Raw genomic sequence first — 21,430 nt, forward strand, 5'->3', positions numbered from 1 at the left:
GTGAGCACTTTTAGCTTTTCCCCATTAGCTGCGGGATCCTGGTAGCGCCCCGGCTCTGCGATGAAGAGGTGTTCCAGTGCTCGGATGAAGCCTTTAAGTTCTCGAGGGTTTTCCCCGTCGAAAACATCAGGTTCTTTTACATACACCTTTCCTCGTGGTGCTGAGTAGAAACGATCACTGGAATTGTTTCCTTCTGACGGTTCCCGAGGTTCGGGAACCAGGTTGGCAAATCCTTCTGACTCCTGGCGGGCTTGAGGAGTCCATGTGCTAGTAAGTGTGGTATTCGAAAGGTGAGGAGACAAGGGCGACTGAGCGCAAGGCGACGAAACTACAAGGTGAGAAAGTCGGAACGGAGGCAAGCGACGAGCACATCCCCCCCCCCCCGACAGGAAAAGAAAGGAAGAGAAGCGGCCATAGGGGTGACGAACGGGTAGACTGACGAAACGGCTGGCTATCGAGGGCGCGGTCCCTGTAGCTTGCCAATGAGGAGTAGATGAGGACGGACGCGCGAAGGGTGGACTTGGGTGTCGCTTTCGACTCAGAGACGGCTCTGAAGCAGAGCGTGGGCGGTAGTGGTGTGCAGTACCGCCAGGAGATTAGATGTCGGGCGCGATTTGTCGAGTAGGTGATGGTGAGGTGGAAGTAGAAGTAGGGGAGGTCTTCCGAGTGGCTGGTGAGTCGGGCGAGCCGTTCGCGCCGCTCTTTCCGGCCTGATCCTTCTGTTCCGTCAAAGTGGGACCTTTAGCTCCGGTCTGCGTCTTGGCGGAGGGGACGGTCTTTGCCTTCGAGGGATTCCCTGGACGGGCGTCGACGGTGTCGGAGATCTGCTCATCGGTGCTCTTCTCCGGGGGGCGACTCTCCGGAGCGACATCAGAGACTTCCGAGATCTGTTTGAGGCGAGAGAGGGCATCGACGTTGCCATGTGCAGCCCCTGGGCGATGGTGGAAGGTGATCAGGTGCACATAGGGAGCCAGCCTCTGCTTGGCGCGCAAGAGAGCGTTGGAGTGGACTCGACTAGTGGGGCTAGAGAAGACTTGCACCAAGGGGGAGTGATCCGTGATGACATGAACCTTGCAGCCCTCAAAGAGGGGAAGAAACTTGTGGTAAGCCCAGACAACTGCTGAGGCTTCCAATTCGATTGCGACGTGTTTCTTCTCACTTGCGGTGGTCTCTCTCGAGGAGAAGGCAATGGGTCTTTCCTGTACGACAACCCGTTTCCCGTCAACGAGACGGATGTGACCTACTTTGGGCGGTGGCAGAGTATTGGCCTGTTGCGCCGACGCGCATTGTGGGGTGATGTCCTTGGTCAGTGCGTCAGTCGACGGTGATCCCTCGGTGTCATCCATGGGGAAAGCTGAAGGAAGTGGAGGTGTTGAGAGTCCCTCCAGGTTGTCGTTCCAGTCGGCCACAACGTCTTCGCAGCCTTGTCTAAGGAGGTCTTCTTCGTATTCCCAGGTGTGCCTTGAGCTTCCTCGCCACTTGACGTAGAACTGTCGACGCCCTCGATAGAATCGCTCTTGTGTGATCCTCTGTGGCTCGAAAGCGGCATCTGCTCCGGATTCAATGGTGAGCCCTTCTCTCTGGAACGGGTCTTCTTCCGGGTGCGGGACCAGTTGTAGATGGGAGACGTCGAAAGGCTGCTTTACCTGCATGTCAAGTGGTAGGTCCAGCTCGACTCTGTGGTCCGACAAGACGCGTTTCACCTTGAAGGGACCCTCCAAAGGGGAATCAATCTTTGTTCTGAACTGTCGTCCCGCAAAGAGCGGTCTATCCGGGAGTCTGACCATCACCAAGTCGCCTTCCTTGAGCTTGGGGAGCTTCTTTTGCCTAGCATCGTATCGATCCTTTTGTTTGGATCTCGCGGCTTTCATGGCATCAACAGCTTTCTTCACTCGTAGCGTTGAGGTAAAGAAGCGTTCGTCAAAGGATGCGACACCCGAGTGGTCGGTCAATTTTCCCAGCAGGGGAGGGCGGTCGACGTAGACAAGGTCAAATGGAGCGAGCTCGGTGACCGTACTTGGAGTCGAGTTGTGCGCCACTTCTAACGCAAGGAGATGGTCCGGCCAAGACTCTGGGTCTTCATCGAGGGTGAGGGCGATCAAAGAATTCTTGATTGTCTGTACGTATCTCTCCACGGGATTCGCCTGTTGATGATAGGGAGCGGAAGGGGCTACTTCGGCACCGATCCGATGAGCCAGGGATTGTGCCACTTCGCCGATGAAGCGCTGGTCACTGTCCGAGATCAGTTTGGAAGGACGCCATCCCTTCCTCAAGACGAGATTCTCGAAGGCATGCATGATCTGTGTCGCCGTAGCAGAGGCTGTCATCGGATGTAGGAGCACATACTTGGAAAAGACGTCGACCACAATTAAACAGGCATCTTTAGGGCCTGGTAATCCCAGCATGAGGTCCATGGACACGGTGTGGAAAGGGAGACCCATGAAGTCGTCATTCAAGTCCAGGCGCCCCGTCTTCTTAGTCAACTTTGTGCGAAGGCAAGTGGGGCAGAACTTCACCCACGCAGTGACTTTCTTGAGAAGAGACGGATGGTAGAACTGTTCCTCCACTCGGGCGTAAGTCCTGGTGATACCGGGGTGTCCTGCGTGGGCTTCCTCGAACACTCTATCCGTCAAGTCCTTCGGCAGACAGATGGTATCGTTATCAACCCTAGTGAGCAAACCTTGATAGACCGCGTAGCCCCTAGTCGCCTCGCCTTTCTCAAACTTGTTGATGATCCTCGCCCAGAGCGGGTCGGCGCGTTGCGCGATAGCGAGTTCTTCTCTGGAAGGTGATGACGATGGCAAATCTACGACTTGAGCCGGGAGAACCAAGGAGGGAACATCGTCCTTCTCGTCGGAGGGTCGGACTGGACGCTCGAATTGCTGATGGAGAGCAGCGGCATAGGCTTGTTTCGAAGCGTCGACGTACAGAAACCACGCCTTGTCTCGATTGGGATACGCCAAGACCGTCTGCTGGCATAGAGCATCCTTCAGGATCTGTATGGCTTTGATGTCTTCCTCATCACAGGTGACCGGCACTGACTTGGCGCTCTTGAACTCCTGGTCTTCTCGCTGTACCTTGTGCTTCCTTCCCGGCTGAGCGACATATTTGACCCCTTTTGTCTTAGCGGTCAGCCTAGCGGTGAGCTGGGCGAACCTCGGGATGAAAGGCCTGTAGTAGTTGAACAAACCAAGGAGGCGGTAGACGTCATGTAGGGTCTTAGGAGGGGCTATCTGTCGAATGGCTTCGGCCCTGTCTGGGATGATCGAAACGCCGTCGACGGTGACAAGGCGTCCCAAGAGGTTCAAGCTGTTCACTGCAAAGAAGCACTTGGAGGGTGACAACTTGAGGCCGAATTCTGCACAGCGGGTCAGGAACGACTCTAGGTCCTTCGCATGGCTAGCAGCGCAGGGGGAGAAGATCACTGCATCGTCCAAGTACACCATTGCGTTCTGCCAGCGCATGGATCCCAGAAGAACATCCATGAACCTCTGAAAGTGCGAAGGGGCATTTTTGAGGCCAAAAGGGACTCGCTTGTACTGGAACAGGCCCCTATGGCAAATGAACGCAGTCTTCCACTTGTCTGAGGGCTCCAGATCCAGCTGGTGGTAGCCACTGATGGCGTCCACCGACGAGAAGACTCTCCCTTTCGATAGGCATTCAAAGATGTCGTCTATGCGTGGCAGGGGATAGCGATCTTCTACAGTCGCGTCGTTCAACGTGCGGTAATCCACGCACATTCTCCATTTCGCGCCCTGCTTAATGAGGACGACGGGGTACGAGGTTGCCGAAGAGCTCGGTTCGATGACGTCGTGGGCTAGCAGCTTGTCTATCGTCTTGTCGATGATCTCACGCTTCTCTGGGCTAACTTTCCTCGGTGCCTCTGGCCTGAGCTTGGCGTCAGCGCGGAGAGGGATTGACAGGGGAAAGTCTGCGACATGACCTGGCTTTCCGTCGGTGGAGAAGACATGTTTGAACGATCGAAGAACCCGGATGATATCCTCGGTAACGGCGGAACCGACATTGAAGAGGTCGTCGACGGTTTTGGTGTGATCTGCAACAAGTCTTTCTTTTTGCTCCTGGTCCTCAAAGTCATGCTTTGATCCGAAAGATGTTTCCAACTGGTCGATGCTGTCGGATGCTGTTGTAGCGGGACCCATCTGGAAGACTTGGCCAGTCGGGAATTCTGGCCCCGATAGCGAGGAGGCTTGACAAAGAGGGAAATTCGAGGCTACGCCTGCGTCTGAAGTTCCGAGATTTGCGACGAGGACGTGAGTAGCTTTGGCTGGAAGGATCATGGCTGGAATGGAGAGCAGAACATCGAAAGATTCATCTTCCCACATTGCTGGCTGAACGCTCCAAGGGAGATCTGGGGACAGGGTTGAAGATGGCGTGATCGGTACCCATGCATGACTCCTGGCAGGAACGACAGAATTCGTTCTCGCAATGAGGGTCGTTGGTGAAGACGTTTCAATTGTCCACAGGTCTTCGCCGGTGTCCTCGTTCTTTCCCTTTCGCATGGGCCAGATCTTCCAGTAGTACTTCTCGTGAAGGACGGCGATCCTCTTTTTTCCCAGGATGTCCAATTCGTGCGGGAAGACGAAATCCGTTCCCAGCACGACGCCGGCTCGCAGCCCTGGCACGACATGGAATTCGTGAGCAAATTGGAGAACGACTTCTTCCCCGTCGAAAGAGTGAGCTGGTACCTCGAAGGTCAGCGTCACGTGGCCTATCGTCGAGGCAGAACCGATGCCCGAGAGGCGAACGCAGTAATCGGCATTGACGGGGAGATGAGCAACCAGCATCTCATCAATGACGGAGAGAGAAGCTCCAGTGTCTAGTAAGCACGATTGAAGCTGAGGCCGACCTTGAATTCTTAACTGCATCGCAGTTGGCTTAAACAATCTGTGGGAAGGTCCAGAGCCGAGCTTCAGAGGGGGGGGTATGTTGATGATCTCCTTTTGTGAAGGCCCGGAGGAGTCTAATGGTGGGGGAAGGTAGGGTAGAGAGACCGAAATGTAGCTTGGATCGACGAGAAATACGCAGGGTTCTTCGATCTTCTTGTCCGGAGGGCCTTTTGCACGTAGTTTTTTGACATCTCGGTCATCTAGTTTAAAGGAGTGGATTGTCGGTCCACGTTGATTGGCTGGGACACGGAAGATCCACTCGAGGAAGCCGACAAGGTGCCAGAAGAAACCGAGGCGTTGGATGCTGATTCGGAGAGGGAAAGCGTGGATGTGCCCGAAGAACCAGACGACGAGGAGGTAGCGGGACTCTGTTGATGGTAGACAGGGTATCCTGCATAGTACTCTTGAGGATCGTCGTCATCGATGATCATGACTTCCTTCTTCACCTGTGTGGAATATTCATGAGCGAAGTCAAAGTGAGACCCTTGACAGATACCGCATGGCCTGTCTCTCTTGATGCGACTATTGTCGGGACGTTTGTACCACTGTACCCCGTTTTCCCAGCTGAGGTTCTTCGGGTCGAAGCTCATCTTCAGTGATTCGCGCTGCTGTTTGACCACCTTTGGGGTGGGGTGCGTTACTGCCGTCTCGGTGACGGTCTGACTGACGCCGGTTGCTGCATCCACAGTCTCCGTCTTCGTTGCCGAGACCACAGGGGTCCTAAGCGATCGATTTCGAGGGTCTTGCCTTCGCCAGGCGTTCTCAAACGCGTTCATCTCTTCGAGCATGAGATCAAGATTTGGAGAGGGCTTCAGGTGCTCGCGAATCATTCCCTGGTACGTTTCAGGTAGACCTCTCCAGATGTCGCGGGCCAAGCTTGCAGGAGAGCGGTCAGGGTATACCGCTTTCATGAGTCTATTCTTCTCAAAGAAGAAGCGAGCGGACGTCTCGGTTCGGTATTCCCATTTGCGAGCGATTGCTGTGGCTTCTTTTTTGGCGATGTCTCCTTGGAAGACAGTGTGGAGACCTTTGATCCATCCTTCCCAAGTGTTGAGCTTGTTCTGGCGAGTGTGCAGGCTCTGCTGGCTGTACCAGTCGCCTGCTAGTCCGACCATGCAGTTGGGCAGCTCCTCTAGGAGCGGTTCTCGCCAATTTGGATCTACTTTTTGGTCCCAGAGACTTTGTATCTTCGCTACCCACTGGTCTAAAGTAGAGGGGCTGCCGTCATAAAGACCGATGTCCTTGGCGCGCCACTCCTTGCGCCTGCTTGGCTGAGTGATGACCGTCTGCGAGGATCCTCCGACTGGCTCTTGTGCGTATCGGTTGGCTTGCTCTACAGTGTACCCTCGGTTGAGGTAGTGCCTGCGACGGCTGTCCTGAATCTCAGCGGTCGACTGCCACAAGATGTCGTCCATGTGCCTTCGCTCGGGAGCAATGTCTGCCTCCTGTCGGCGATTCTCTCGAAGTTGAGCTGCCATTTCGGTCTGGATGACTTCTCGTAGTTGCTCTATGGTGAAAGCGATCGGAGTGCCAGCTGGAGGAGTTGTGTGGGGCATGTAACCGGTCTCCAGAGCAGGTGGATAGCCCGTGTATGCAGCGTACTGAGGTTGAGACTCGAATCCTCGAGTCGAAGGATGAACACCATAAGCTCGAGGTGGTGGTGGAGGCATCGGAATTTGAGTGGAGTCCGCAGGGTACGTCTGTGGCATAGCTTGAGCTTGCTCAGCGGCTGTGGCGACTCGAGGTTGAGTGCGTGCCGTCGTCGCCGTGGCCGGTCGAGACGGCTGTGTGGCCATCGCTGAGCGTGGCTGAGCCTGTGCAGTCTGAGCGGTAACTCGAGGCGTGTCTTGAGATGAGGAGGAACTAGAGCCTTGCTGAGGATCGTCCTCCGTCGTGTCCATCGTCAACGGTGAGAATCTGCCAGGGAGGAAACTATCTGGGTCGTTGAGACGAGGGGATGCGAATGTGGAAGAGCCAGGAATGGGTAGAAAACGGCCTCTATCGTCGCGAGGAGTCTTTCTCTTCTTTCCCATTCAAGGAGGGAAGTGGAACGAGGGTCACGGGGGTTCGAACAGTGACTTACACTGCTACAACGTATGTGTACGTTGGAGCTGTTAGGCGAAGACTGTCAGTCTTGTCACCATGTGCTAGTAAGTGTGGTATTCGAAAGGTGAGGAGACAAGGGCAACTGAGCGCAAGGCGACGAAACTACAAGGTGAGAAAGTCGGAACGGAGGCAAGCGACGAGCACAACAAGCTGAGGTTGCCTCCGGAGACCAGAGGTAGCTGATTCCTTCACAGCGCCGCCGACGGAGCTCAGCATGCACCATGACAGGTCTGACGATTTAGGCTCCTAGGCACACGGGATAGCTCGCCGCAAGTGACCTCTGTGGTCCCATCTTTTGACCAGGACTCTATTGTAATTGCATCCCGATCCTTGCTATCCTCCTTCTGACCTTAGATGGCCCTCCATTCAGGCGCATCGAGTAGCCAGCAGCTACCGACACGGCCCATACTGCAGCCTGCCACCACTCGCCTATGCCTCCTTCTACTTCGCTCTCGGTGACGGAGACCTCATCTTTTCTAGTGTCTCTTGGCTGCGACCGTCTTCAAGTCTTTTTGCAAGGACTTAGCTACTGTCTTCTCAGAAGACTGTGCTACCCGTGTACCACCCATGTTTATTCCACTCTTGCGGCTCTTTCGGCTGTAAGGAGCCGGAACAAGACACGTGGGTGTCGAACTCTGTTGCGGTAGCCTCCTCGTACCTGAGTAACAGCCGCTGCCCTCGAGGAGGTGGAGGACGGACATCGTCATTGCTCTGACCTCTTTTTCAGTCTTGGAATCACCTCGCTACAGCCAGACTCGTCTCCAATCACGATTCAAGTCTCACAGTGTGGGAATCTCGCCGTTGAGAGACGAGCGTTACCTCGACCACCTGAGGCCCCGTCACTGCCACCCTGCCTCACAGAATGAAAGCCTGGGACGGAGGGCTGCTTCAGCACCCTAAACGCAAGAGACACGACGAATGCACTAGCCACGGCGAAGAGCCACCCGAAGAGCCGCGACTCACAGAGCCTGAAGGACATCAGTTGAATGGACACCTCGATCTTACCAAGCTGCACTCCTTGTCTCTACTACTGTCTCAACTGAAGCTACGACTGCCAGAGGTGGATGATTACACTCTCAACGAATTTGCACAGACACAATTGAAGAAGAATACCCTCTCCCTGGCACGCGTCCGTCTGGCCAACGCGCATGCACAAAGTGGTGACTCGGATGCTTTCGAAGACATCAGGAGTCTTGAGATCACCGTGCCGCTCACAAGGGACACGTGGTTCGAGTGGGTCAGACAGCTGAAGCGTATAGTCAGCCTAATCAACTACGCCGAAGATCTGCTTTTCACTCAAGAAGACTTCGAGTACACACCTTTTCTCAGAAAGCTGGATGACAAACTCTACACCACCATCAGCTACTTCATCCAGAAGACTGGAACCCGACGTGACGAGATCGACTATTGTCTCATGAGCAACGACGCGTGGCACAGTGGACGCAGCTTTCTGCGAGACCTTGAGTCTCAGCTTCGTCCTGCCGGTTTCTGGGAGGAGGTCCTCACTCTTTACAAACTCAACAGAGTAGCCTTGACCTATACGAATGTCGATGCCACCATCCGAGACATTGAGCGATATGCACGCCACCTCGCGGACATCGGTTCCCCCATTCCGGAGACGCAGAAGTGTGCCATTCTGCTCTGTACCACTCGAGGTCAAGAATGGTTCGATGGGGCATGGACCTCACTGATGAATACAAAGTCTTGCAAGAATTGGGAAAGCGTACATAGGGTCCTCCACTTTGCGCAGAGTGCTCAACAGACCTCGCACCCCTGACGTCCAAGAATTCAATCCGAATGCCTCAGACAGGACGAGCAGTAGGACAGAGGCACAGATGACGAACAGAGTCACCATCAACAAGCCCTACTCAAGCACATACCCCTTCCAAAGCTCCATCTTTTCTCCTCAGGCACAATGTCCAGCCTTCACTGCCCCGCACACCCTCCGTTCGCCCAACCAAATCCTTCTGTAGCGAGCTGCCTTAGCACATCCGCGTGTCAAGGAGGGCATTTTGACCGAAGTGCTCACATGAGTGGTCTCCTTTACCTTTGGACATCAGCATCAATGCTGCTCTTTCAAACACCGGTCTTTGCCGAACACGAAGGCTCGTGTTTCTCACGCTCCCGTACATCCCATCAAGTCTCACCAAACTGCGCCAAATGCTTTGTGAGTACAATTTGTACCGCTGTCTTCTGTTGGTCGACCAAGCTGGCTGACTTGCGACATGTGCATCACTCGGCATCACCATCTTCTCTTCACAAATGAAGCCTCTCGTCCGCCAAAGCGAAAGCTCCTTGAGCTCACCACTCTCAGTTGAGTGGTGCCCTGCGACAGGCACTGGCTTTCTCCCCCTCTCATCGTCACCGCGAATGTGTGTCACAAAGCCAAATAAATTTCATCAGTTGCTACGAAGACGAAACATAACATGTGTCTGTGCTCAGCCGCGTGAGGGATCTGTTTGAGATTTGAGGGATTTGGATTCCTGTATTGCGACTGCTTGCTCATGAAAATCCGTACAGCAACACAGAGCTGGACCCCATGTTCACACAGGAAACGACAGTACACACTTTGTCAAACTGAGCTGGCTACCATCGGTAGCTGATTGACTTGGCTTGTACGGCGCAGAGGACCATCATGCATGACTGCTGACACTGATTCTCCGAGGCCTCACGTCATACAGGAAGCCGATATACCGACTTGTGCAGTCTTTGCATTGCCCAGCAAAACGTCGCGCTTGTTTAAATGTTGATCATCGTCGATGGCGCAGTCTCGCATACGTCGTTCTGGAGCGGTAGTCTGTGGATCTTCTGGGGCTTTTGTGCTGCCTAATCTGAGCTATCCCTTGCTACACAGATGAGTGCTATAGCGTTTGCGGGATAGACAACATCCCACGATTGCTCTGTCAGAGCTAACGTCGAAGCAGTCTACTTTTCTATTGGCTATGTAGATACAAAAGCTCCATGTCTGTATCTGACACAAGAGTGCCCACAGAGAGTGAAGATCCCTCTGAGGCGTATGCAGCTTTGGAGAGGCGGGTAAGCCGTCGCCCAGTATGCTGATGGCACTTGCGTCGATTGCCCCGAACGCTGGAGTGCTCAAACGCCTTTTAACCCTGACGTCTGTCCAGTCTGCCTCCTATAGCGCTCTGATAATTCAGGCTCTCGGTGTCAAGTTCGGCCATACGAGAGCAAGACAGACCCAGGCAAGTCGCTCTGAGGGGCTCTGAAGGACCTTCCGCAATGTGACGCAGGGCAAATCCGACTAGAGCGCTGGCGTGTGTGTCCACCTCAGCCCGGTGGCAATCCGCACCTGCTGATGGTTGCAATCCGAGATATCTGAGTCCATGGCACTGTCAAAGATATGTGGCTGAGAGCGGTGAAAGTCCTCCAGTCATACTTCTTGAGATAGAGCACCAGCGCTAGCCTTGTAAATAGAAGTGCTCCGGAGAAAGACCATAGCACCGGTTTCTGAAGCGGAAGCCCGAGACTGCCCATACTTTCTCCGTCCAGCAAGCATTTTCGGCAATCTAAGCGTCTTCCGTGGTCCTGCTGATGGTGTTGTCCTCATGGGTCCTTGTGATAGACGTCTGTTGAGGTACCGCTTGCCAATAGCAGGTTGACGCGCGGTATAAGACTCCCGATTCAACACCGGTACTCATGGCTATCGGAAAGCTGGGCCGGTTGTGATGAAAGCATGCGAGATTGACAGCCCTCTCCAGTGCTCCTTGAGGGTATCATGTGCCGCAATAGCTGCCGCAGAAGCGCGAGGTCACAAAGCCCCAGAGAACTTGATGAGATATGGCCATGGCCAATGGCTGTGGAAGGACAGTGAAGGGCTTGAAATCGCTCTGACCCGCACAATCGCCACTTGTGCCTGTTCGCTTTTTGAGAAGGTTCCTGAAGTGACTTTCCCCTTAGCGATTGACCGCAGGTTCAACTACTGTACTCTGACGCCTCTTCGCCAATCGGAGCTGAAGAGGGCTGGGAGGCAGCGCAAAATGATCGTCCACTACTCAAAGGAGCAGCAGGGTTCGAATCCATGTTGCTGTGCAAGAGAAGTAGTTCTCGTGGGCTGCAAAGGAGAGTCCTATGTCGCGCCCGAGCTTTCAGTCACTTTGAAGGTGAGATTTGTCTTCACAACACCACTTCCGATCTAGACATCTTCTACTGGAGGCTGTCTTGCCGGCATCTACTGGAGGCGTACTTGTAGTCGACGGAGCTATTGGGGACGTGGACATGTGTTGCAGCTGATGGGAGTCTGTCGGTGGCCTTAGAGGATGTGTCAGCTCATCGGAAAACTTGCGAGCTAAAAGCGTAGTGGTATGCGTGTTGTTTAGCAACCTTGAACTCGCTGCTCGTACGACTGCCCCCGTGTCCGGGTACGTCGAACCCCTCACTACCTGTGTCCAGCGCTGTCGGCGCTCAACGGTTGGAGAGAACGCTGATCGATCGACGAAGCAGGGGGCCATTTCCTTCACCTTACACTACCTCGAAGCAGCTTGATGCGAGCACTACTGAAGATCAGCGCTTCAGGAGGGCGTGAGGCGAGTCCCTTCAATCTTGAAGAGAGTCTTCTCGGGACTTCAGGCTGAGCTCCGTTTCGACCTGTCTTACAGTGAAGTACGAGAGTCTCAGAGGGACGGACACATAGATGGGTTGGGAAGGTGGTTGCAAAGCATGAAAATCTTCGTTGCAGCTTGCACTGGTAACTAAAGGATTCGAGGCAGCGTGGATGGTGAGTCTTCCTCAGGGGCTAGGTCGCCTGCCGGCCCGCGACGGAATAGGGCACGTGGCCAGACGCTCCGTTCCGGCGGTCCGGCAAGCCTGACCCGTACCAGTGACGGCTTCCACAGGTCAGAAGGTGCTCAGTAGCACTCCCATTGGATCTTTCGGACCTTGACAAACGACTTTTCCCCCTCGAGAAAGATCTTGTTACACTGTGAAGACACTTTTCCGCTCGACGAGTAGACTCTTTAGCCGCACAGCATCCTTGGTGACCACAACCGGTGCCTGTCTTAGTCAAGTATGCCGCCAGTGGCAGAAGGACGACTGCAAGGTGACCCTGAACAGGTAAACGAAGAGCAAAGCTGTGCCGAGGAAGCACAGGCTGCCTCCCCCACGCCAAACAGCGAGGTCGAACAGCCAGCTCCGCCGCCCAAGCAAGTGAACATTACCGAGTTGCACTCCTTGCCAGACATTGTATCAGCTCTCGGGCAGCGTCTGCCAGAAGTCGATGATGAAAAGCTGGCTAAGCTGGCTGAGCTACTCCAGCCGCCCAAGCAAATCGACATCACCTCCCTAGACTCCCTTCGGGCAATTACCTCGGCTCTCAAGCACCGACTGCCCGAGGTCGACGATCAAACGATAGCCAAGATTGCTGAAGTACAGCAAAATGCGAATTCAATTGCTTCTAAACGTGTCCGTCTGGCCCAAGCAAAGGGTAGGTCCGACATTTCAGAAGATCTTGCTATGGTCAAAGAGCACACTACGCCGCTCAATAGAGAGAATTGGTTCCAATGGAGACAAGAGCTGAGGCTCAACATGGTCATGGTCAGCTACGCGGACGAACTCTTGTTCGGCGAAGACGAGATTGAGTACACTCCCTTCCTCGAGGAGTTGGATCGAAAACTCGTCGCCACCATCTACCTCACCCTCGATGCAGACGGTCCTGTGGCTGTCCGCTACCAATACTTGAAACGACGACATGAATGTTCCAACGGCCGAGAATTGTTGAAGCTTCTCGAGTCTGAGCTCAAGCCTGGCGGACATTGGAAGCAGGTCTGGACTCTTTACAAGCTGTACAAAGTCTCGCTAGTGAACGATGACATTGACAAGGCTATCGAAAAGATCGATAGATGGGCCTACGACGCCTGGAACCTGGGAGTGCCTGTGCCAGAGGCGCACAAGTGTGCCATGCTCTTGAAGTTGACCATCGGTAAAGAGCCGTACCGCGTAGCTTGGACCCAATTGCAATCCGAGAAGGCTTGCAATGACTGGATTGCTGTCAGCAGCGCACTTCGATGGGCTAATGAATTTGAGAGAACTTCTTACCGATGAGATCAAAGTCGTCACCAAGGACACAAAAGTCAGTGTCCCGGACTCTCAGCAGTCCTTGTCATGTGGAACTGAACTGCGCAGCCCTGCTATCGGATGAGCACTTCAGATGAGCAGCCATCAAGACCCCTGCGACCACACTGACGTTAAGGACTCACATGTGCTCCGCAAAGGATCTCTCCACTCACGCCCTCCCTTCCTTCTTTGTTCCGCCCTCACCGGGACCACATGCTCATCTCATGTCCAAATCCCAGACGGAGACCTCCTCGAAACAAGCTGTCCAAGCAGCCACTCTATCTCTCCTTCAAGGCTGGTGCAGCCAGTCTCCCTCGGCAAGAGGGCGGGTAGAGTGAACAAGATAAGAAGACTCCAATGGTCCGAGCCTTCTCGTGTCTACCGGACGCGACTATGGACCACACTCGCCATCTCCCAAAAGACGGACGGCACTCAGCAGGACCACCTCTTCATTATCCTAACCTACTGACACCTCCTCAAGCAACAAGCCATACACCCGTCACTCGCAAGTCAAAGCTGGCACCGCTCCTCACTGGTCACCATATTCTCGTTCTCGATCGATTGAGTCCAATCCTAGGGTGGCAAGTTTTCCCCGCTGAGACCTTTTACAGTACATCACCGCCGAATCCTCTTAATCACTGTTGACCTTTGTCCCTTGCCACCCCCGCACTGACTCTCCTACGGCATACCGCCTTTTTCTTCTCCACGCTCGCCCACCCCCATACCCGACTTCCCACTTACCTTCCCAATCCATCCACTCGATTGATGTCTTCGTGGAGCATGTGTCCGAATCTGAATGTCATTGCGACCATTAGAACCGGACCAGATGCTCTTGGACGGCTCCATCGGCGATCAAACCTCCCAAAGATCAGCCGTATCACGCTAAATACTGTCGGTGGTAGGCAAAAAAGGGCCTCCGATTCAAGTCCAACCAGATCTCCCGTGTTGGTCAATACTGGGCCAGTCGCCCGGATGGTGAGGATGTAAGCAGTGCGAATCTGACAGTGAAGTCAGACTGCAGTGCGAGTAGACCGAGTCAGAGTCTTTTGACGGGCTGCATGGACGCAGAGAAAATAACCGCGCAGGCGAGCATGCGCCCAGGTGCGTGGGTAGAGGGGCACATACTTCGCCTTTCTGCTTGGAGTCGTCGATGGTACTTTACGAGGCTATTCGATGAGCGTCTGAGAGTAGAGGCCCATGGAATCGCAGGATTCGGGCTAATACCAAGAGAGTCATTTCAGGGGCCCGCAGGTATTCCATCCTCATCTTGCTGCCGCCGTCAGCCACTTCTCTGCCTCGCCACTTCCGTTCCGCTGTGCCGCCTCCTCCACTCCGCTACGACCCCTATTCCGGAGGGGTACTCGTCGCAGCTACGTGATGTTAGCAGGCAGTGTTCCACCTCGAGCAATGGCATCAGCTCTTGTTTTGGGATGTCCCCTCACCATCATTCTTCCACATGACTTGAATCACCGTACTGCCATGCGCCGGTTGGACTCCATGCCCTCAGTCGAGATCACTCTCCCACTCACTGCTCAGGTCGACTGCACGCTGGACAGCACAGGAGGATGCCCGCGGCCCCTGTGTTGCGGATCTCAAGAGGCCTGTGTCAGACTCGATTATAGCATAGCACATCTCCACTTTGGCCAGTGAGCTCGTCTATCGCTGTTGCTACGGCATCTCTGCTCCGGTACCAGCCTCGCCTCGTTATGCTCAGCGAAAGAACGCTCGGGCAGATGCAATAGTCGATCGCATAGCTGGACAGGTCGCTGTAGAGCCTATGTGAGCGGAGACAACCAAGGTCAGCTTCAATACCATGTCGAATAGCGTACCACTGTACCTCGCAAGTACCGAGCCATACCAGTCTGGGCGAGCCCGATCTCGGAGTCACAGTCTTCTTCCGCTACCAGAAAGGACCTTCCTCTCTCTTACTTCTGCCAGTGTCCGGCCAGATGCTCTCTTTTTCTTCACTACCCAAAATACTGTAGAAAAGATCCCTCAGCAGTCACTACGGTCTACGACTTGCAGCTCAAGCGCAGCTCCGAGGCATTTGCGTCATCTACTCTCACGTTGCCTGTTCAATGCGCACGCAAGCTCGGCCTTAAGAGAGCAAACCCAAGCGACCTCCTCACCGGCCTCACCATCGTGACTGTAGGACTTCGACCTCCAGTGGATTGGCCAAGAATCGCACCTCGCTCAAATCCATGAACGCATCGAACGGTCGTCTGGATTCCACCAACAGTAGCTTGCACTCTTTTGCAGCCGGTCCCAGATGTTGAAGAGCTGTGATCCACTCTCAAGTCTGCTTCTTGCAGGAGCCACAAAGGGAAATCATGGAACATCGACTGTTCGGACAACAGTTCACATCACGAAATACAGCGGAAGAGACATGCACATGCTTCCAAGCAAGCAAAGAAGCTGGAGTCAAGCAGATGGCAGCAGAGATGCAGCGCCTATTCGAAGTCTACGACTGGTCGTATAGAGTGGGACTTCTTTGTGAGGTCAGGCCGCTCTCACAAGCCACATCAAAGGTGCTAATACCGAATCTAGCTCGGCGACATCGATACACTTGGCAGTCACTCGACATAGGCTCAGCATAAGGAATGGAACACAAGCGACGAGATAGCGGTCATGGTCCTACCCTGAGCGAGGAAGCAGCAATACAGCTCAGCATCGTCGAGCGCTCACATGCACGGATCACTCTGTCTTTCCCAGCACGGAAGGGAGCTCACGTACGAGTCGCAGCAGCCTACTCATACACCTGTGGGCGAGCTGAGGGTGACAAACGAACTTTCGAAAGCCGCTGAGGCGTAGGAGTCTTTTACTGCCGGCGTACACCACCTCGCTGCCACTTCACCTTCCTCAAGGCCTCAGCAACACACCTGCTACGCTACCGCGACGACGCTTGAACTTGCAGAGCAGCGCACCATGGTCTCCGCCCAAAGTGCTTCAGCTTCCAAATCACACGACGTAGAGGCTGTTCGATCGAAGTCGACTCTTGTCCGACTCTCACTCCTTCGGTTCCATGGCGGAAGAATACGGATCGATCTACATTCTGATCTGAGAATGGTGAAGGACAAAATGGAAAGCGAGACCGGAACGATGACTGCACTGGACTGGGCTGAGTATTTATATGGACATGAAATTGGACATGGACAGGAATGTACAACGGTCATGGTGGCGGGAAGACAGGTCGAAGGCCTGATCGTCGGAAGGTGCGAGGAGAAGGAGAGAAGGTGAAGAGCACCAAAGAGTTCCAGATCAGCAAGTGGCTGACGAAAGGCTGAGGACTGAGGGGAGGCCCATGTGAGAATGTCAGTAAGAAGCTCTATGTTGCAAATCGATGGCGTGGCGCACTCGGTAGCACAATGCTCGCAAAGTCTCAAACAGCCAAGCCAAAGCTGCCACAGATCTCGGCCCTTGACCCAGAAATTCTTGCCCTCCGATCTACTCTGATCCCTTCCAGCTGTCGCTGCTTCCCACGGAATGGCAAAAGCAGAGGCGAGATGGTCTGACGTGTCGCATGAGAGAGGTTGAGGTGGCTCCGGACTGGGTAAAGGGCATGTGTGGAGCTGAGTCGCCCAGGCGGATGCGTCGCAAGGAACGCAATAGTCGAGGGAAAAGAGGTACCGCCAACAAATCCACTGCGCTAAGTTGCAGAGGTCTCTGACTGCAGGCCGCTTGGAGTGGGCGATGATGCCCCAGGAGTGGCCGAGGGCCGTTGCTCTCGAGACCTTGCACTAGAGACTCGCTTTGACGAATGAGAGGCGCTGAAAGTTGCTGATAATGGTGTCCCGATGAACAGAGGCGAGAAAGCAATGCTTGTGATGAATGGTGGTTTGTTGAGCCTTATGGATCGTGAACTTTTGAAAGATGAGAGCTCGCAGGAGGACCAGGCGAGTCCAAGGATTGAGCCGTGAAGAAGTCCTTTCCTCTGATGCTGCGTCACCCTTTCCTTCTTCACCTTCGTCTTCGTGATTTTCCCTTCTACCCTTGGCACCCACCTGGCAAGCAGAACATCGAGTTGCTTTGAGTCACGTCTTCATCTACTTGAGCCCGTCCTCCCACTGTTCCAACATTTCCTCCCTGCGCTGCTCAATTGCCTGTAGCTTGGATGTAATGTCCAGAGGCTCAGGGCTGGCTAGGAAGTCGAAAAGTCGTGTAGCTGTTGTGGTGCTATCCGCCTGGTTTGAGGGAGCCTGCAATTGACTTGCGAGAGCCGAAAGGGCATCGTCGAGGAGCAAGTCCTGCTTGTCATCGAGGCTTTGCGCTTCCTCATGCCACACAGCCATGCTCGGAGCTACAGAAGTGGAGCCTATCTTTGCTTCGGGCGATGACTTCAACTGCTTCTGGGCTTGCTCCGTGACATTGGACACTACCGTTGCGTCTTTGGCGTCCTGTAGCCCAGGAGAGGGAGGGAGCATCGATATGCTCGAGAGATCGGAGCTGCCGATCGACGAGTCACCGCCACTCGAGCGACTCTCGTCCCCTCGAGGCTCTGATCGTCTACTTTTGAAAGAGCTGGCGCCACCACTTCCTTCGCTATCCTCGTGCCCGCCGTCTGTTGACACTGAGACCCCTTCCTCCGCGATTTGTGCTCTGTCCATCTCGTACAGCGCGGTAGCGAGATTCTCCTTGTAACCCTTCGGTGGGCTTGAAGAAAATTCGGGAAGCTGGGATGCCACCGCCGACGAGCGTGTACGCGGTTTGGTAAGAGGCCACTCGCGCATTCGTTGCGGAGATGAGAGGGATGCAATTTGAGGAAGAGGAGGGAGAGGAGGAAGGGCAGAAGGCCTTTGAAGTCCTCTGAAATAGCTGGGGCTCGGGGAGCCGAGGAGATTCACGATGTAGGACATGATGTCCATCTCCTCCAGGAAAGCTTCTCGGTACCTTCGCCCTGGTGAGCGGCTGATGTACCATGCTTGTGACACAGCCACAGCAACCACAGCCAAGATTGAAACTGGAGCCTGCAAGGTATCCAGCTGATGGTCGAGCAGAATAGGGTAAAGCTCGTCACCGGTCACTCGAGACACCCCCTGAGAACCTGCAAGATCTTTCCACTTGGAAATGGTCCGGCGCTTAAGGTCAAATATGTCCAGCTGAAGTTCGTAGGACGGGAGGCACAATGTGCCAAATCTGTCCTTTCGTGGCCAGCCTGTCTGTAGTATCTCATTCCAGCGAGGCCGCCATGCTGGACTGAAGTTCTGCTCGCACTCCCTTTGAAGGCCGTCTTCAAGCACTCGCACGAGTAGGACCAGGTCCTCCCTCGTCGGTCGAAGAAGTGCTTTTCTCTTCTCGCCGTCTGTTAAACAGCGGTGTATGGAGAGCGACAGGGGGAGCAGGTTCTCGTGAGAGACCTTCCATTTTGCCCTCTCCTGAATGGGCATGGGGACGAGCTCCATCAATTGGAGCCAGAGGATCTGGGCAAGCAATGTGACGCAAGAGGTCAGCTGGACACCACTGTCTGAACGCTAGGTACTTTTCTACTCTACTCACAAGGCGCGTACAGTCTCCTTCGGCATGGGGAACGATATGGACCCGTTCCGTGTCCCCAGCGCCTGTTATCCAACACTCATCGCCTTCTACAGCATTCAAGGCAGCAAAGTGGCTGGCAATGACCTCGTCCTGTGCAGACGGTCGGGGTCGATGATCTTTGCTACTCTCACTCGCATGAGGGGATGATCTGTACACCAGGCTGCTGACCCTCGGGGCAGGTGCCCAGGGAGCAGCAGGAGGGCTAGTAGAGTGCGACATGACGATTGGTGAGTCCATGCTAGTAGAGATGAGGAAATCCTTGGAGTCTGATGAGGCGTATGTAGTCGGAGGGTACGGTAGCTTACAAAGGCGTTGCGGAAAGATGCAAAGGCGAGACGAACATCAAAGCCGGAGGCAAATGTGACCAATCAGCGTCAGCTGCAGCCGTGCATGATGTGTGGGATTCCGTTCCGTCCTTCCGTCTGATTCATGTTCGCGCTCCAGCGCACCCATCTACCAGTAGCTCACCTACACCCACAAGACCATGGCTTTTAGTAGCACATTCCTCCGGAGAAGGATGATCCAATGAGACGTTCCAGCCATGGCTGCCACGCGTCAGCTGTACTTTCGATCAACCACGTCGCTTCGGGTGCCCCTGTCCCTTCCGTCCGGACCACCAATCGCGTGCGACATGTAGTAAGCTGAAAGCCTGGGCCTACAACAGTGACAGAGAAGTCCATATATGCGGAGGAAGGCACTCTGCTCTTGCAAGTTCAGCTTCCATGCTGCTCGGCTGGGGCGATATGAGTGGTCATACACTGTATTGCCAAGGTCATAGAGTGAGCGGAGGAACTCTGCTTCGCTACCTATATACAGGACCTCGACAGCTACGTCGGACGACTGCTGACTGCCATGACAAGACACTATCATGACACCCCTCGATGGGATTCATACTTCACATTTCTGGACAGAGGCTGGAGCAAGAAGAAAACAGGATTTACGTCTCGCGCAATCTCGAGCAGGGCCCTTCTGGTCGCCTCTCATTTGGTCTCACTCTGATGTCGTGTTTCCTCTCTCTCAGGATCGCTCACACCACCATGCTCTATCAGGTACCGCTAGCACCACCCCGCATCGCATCAACCCTACGTCGAGGCCTCAAAACCGGCGTCTCAGGCGGCGTCATCTCCACCGTTCCATCGCGCTGCTCAGTAGTGTTTGAGAAAATGACAAGGGGTCCGTCCTCACTCGATGCTGCTGGACCTCCAGGATTGGCGGCACCGCGGCGAGTCGGAGGCCTTCTGAGATGTCGTCGTCGTCCAGTCTCTAAGACCATGTCCAGAAGGGGATTAGGGGCGTGCTGGACTTGGGAAGGTAAGAGTACGGAAGGTAAGAGTCCGAAGGAGGAGGCGAGTTCACTGTCATGATTCGTATGGATATCGAAAGTCTGCCTGTTGATGTTCTGCTCCATTCGTAGATCATGGGTCGCCAACTCATCGATATCGGTGGCTTCTACACCGGGAGACGAGGGCATACGCACTCGCAGAGGGCTCTCAGAGAGTCCCACGTCTACTCGAAACGCGTCCAAAGCCCTCATAGGAGGGGGATCGCTGAGGCTTGGGCGGACCACTGGCCTCCTGGCTCTTGCAGGGGGAGTCAGGACAAGCTCCGATACGGCGGAGATAGCCACAGCTCGAGCTGGCGGAGTCGTCGAAGGGCTTGAGGCTTGATCGTGTCGCTTGTTGAACTTGGGCATGCAGAAAAGGAAGTTGAGCAGATTTCGGAAGGAGGATTTCTTGCGTCGCTCTCGTGGTAAGAGCGCTGCATCGCTCGAGGGCGAGCCGTTGGAGGGGGAGGACATTGTAGTATGAACTGAGTGAGTGCGAAGTGGATGGGTCAGGGCTAAAGGGAAAGCGAGTGCGTCAACAAGCTGATGCGAGAAGCTATAGTCAATAGACGTTTCTGTCCTCGAGAGGGACCGCACGGGAACTTATCTAGCTCTACCTCTTGAGTGTACTGTAAGCAATCGTCCACATTCAGCCAATCACATTCTGCGTCAGATCTTTGCTCTCGAATCCAGTCGGATTCATCGAGTCCATTCGCCGAGCCTCGAACAGGCACAGGGATCAGCACGAGCAGTAGCAGAGGACAGCTTCGGAGACATCGGCGAGAGACGAGGAGGAGCTGCAGCTGTAAGGAGTCCCAAAACGGAGCAGGGCAACAGGAATTGTTGCTATTGCCACTGAATCAAGCCCCCTTTGTGCGCTCGGCAGAAGCTCTGAGGCGCTGTGCTGAGGCTGAGGGTGACTAAAGCCACTCTAGTCCCTCCAAATAAGTCGACGAGCCTCAATCTGTCCCTCGTGGGAAGCGCCGTGCCCTGCCCAGACCTTGTCCTGGAATCGAGTAGCTAGCCGACCCTCTCAGCCTTCGTCCAGTGCACTACGTCGCTGCTCGAGCCGTTTGACTTGGCATTCGCACTTGCCTTTGCTACGGTGTGGCTCTTCGACATCATATCACATCACATAACATATCACATTCCACCGCCCTTCAAGAGGATGGACAGCCTTGGCGGAGCGTAGCAGAGGGAAGCGACTCCTTTGCTTTGCTACTAGTCAGAAGGATGACGAAGCGACAAACGATCGAAGAACGAACAGGACGACACACCTTGAAGCAAGAACCTCTCTTAGACTCGGCACATATTTCTCAAGGCGGCGTTGACTTCTCTCCCTCGTCACTCGTCAAGACGGTTGCTGAAATTTCCCTTGGTGTGTGACACCCTGCGTTGCTCGAACGAGGCCTTCGCAGCTCACGTAAAACAGCAAAGACAGTCGATGGAAGAGGCGACAGGCCTGTCTGCTTTGCTTTGCTTTGCTCGATCG

General features: G+C 54.5%; 7 protein-coding genes across 7 annotated transcripts; 4 read left to right on the forward strand and 3 right to left on the reverse strand.

Annotated features, from left to right (window-relative positions):
- Positions 1-5,656: 5,656 nt before the first annotated feature.
- BCV69DRAFT_253923 (hypothetical protein) lies at positions 5,657-6,022 on the reverse strand (the record flags this gene model as incomplete). The annotated part of the gene is made up of 1 exon (XM_025490541.1): positions 5,657-6,022. A coding segment is annotated over one exon (366 nt), but the record flags the coding sequence as incomplete, so codon positions are not given.
- A 1,853-nt stretch (positions 6,023-7,875) lies between these two features.
- Positions 7,876-8,790, forward strand: BCV69DRAFT_301896 (hypothetical protein; the record flags this gene model as incomplete). The annotated part of the gene is made up of 1 exon (XM_025494611.1): positions 7,876-8,790. One exon carries the CDS (start codon positions 7,876-7,878, stop codon positions 8,788-8,790), a length of 915 nt encoding a protein of 304 aa, XP_025344870.1.
- A 20-nt stretch (positions 8,791-8,810) lies between these two features.
- Positions 8,811-9,771, forward strand: BCV69DRAFT_127413 (hypothetical protein). Its single transcript, XM_025489190.1, has 2 exons — positions 8,811-9,180; positions 9,282-9,771. The coding sequence occupies exons 1-2, from the start codon at positions 8,929-8,931 to the stop codon at positions 9,474-9,476; spliced, it is 447 nt and encodes a 148-aa protein (XP_025344871.1). The 5' UTR covers positions 8,811-8,928; the 3' UTR covers positions 9,477-9,771.
- Positions 9,772-10,526: 755 nt separating this feature from the next.
- On the forward strand, positions 10,527-11,328 carry BCV69DRAFT_127435 (hypothetical protein). The gene has a single exon (XM_025489191.1). It carries the CDS (start codon positions 10,700-10,702, stop codon positions 11,168-11,170), a length of 471 nt encoding a protein of 156 aa, XP_025344872.1. The 5' UTR covers positions 10,527-10,699; the 3' UTR covers positions 11,171-11,328.
- A 710-nt stretch (positions 11,329-12,038) lies between these two features.
- Positions 12,039-13,070, forward strand: BCV69DRAFT_301897 (hypothetical protein; the record flags this gene model as incomplete). Its single annotated transcript, XM_025494612.1, has 1 exon — positions 12,039-13,070. One exon carries the CDS (start codon positions 12,039-12,041, stop codon positions 13,068-13,070), a length of 1,032 nt encoding a protein of 343 aa, XP_025344873.1.
- Positions 13,071-17,125: 4,055 nt separating this feature from the next.
- BCV69DRAFT_279359 (hypothetical protein) lies at positions 17,126-18,851 on the reverse strand (the record flags this gene model as incomplete). The annotated part of the gene is made up of 2 exons (XM_025491238.1): positions 17,126-18,499; positions 18,576-18,851. The coding sequence occupies 2 exons, from the start codon at positions 18,849-18,851 to the stop codon at positions 17,126-17,128; spliced, it is 1,650 nt and encodes a 549-aa protein (XP_025344874.1).
- Positions 18,852-19,659: 808 nt separating this feature from the next.
- Positions 19,660-20,412, reverse strand: BCV69DRAFT_301899 (hypothetical protein; the record flags this gene model as incomplete). The annotated part of the gene is made up of 1 exon (XM_025494613.1): positions 19,660-20,412. The coding sequence occupies one exon, from the start codon at positions 20,410-20,412 to the stop codon at positions 19,660-19,662; it is 753 nt and encodes a 250-aa protein (XP_025344875.1).
- Positions 20,413-21,430: the final 1,018 nt, after the last annotated feature.

The sequence above is a fragment of the Pseudomicrostroma glucosiphilum genome, assembly GCF_003144135.1.
Source record: "Pseudomicrostroma glucosiphilum strain MCA 4718 unplaced genomic scaffold BCV69scaffold_21, whole genome shotgun sequence".
In the NCBI taxonomy this organism is placed as follows: Eukaryota; Fungi; Basidiomycota; class Exobasidiomycetes; order Microstromatales; family Microstromataceae; genus Microstroma; species Microstroma glucosiphilum.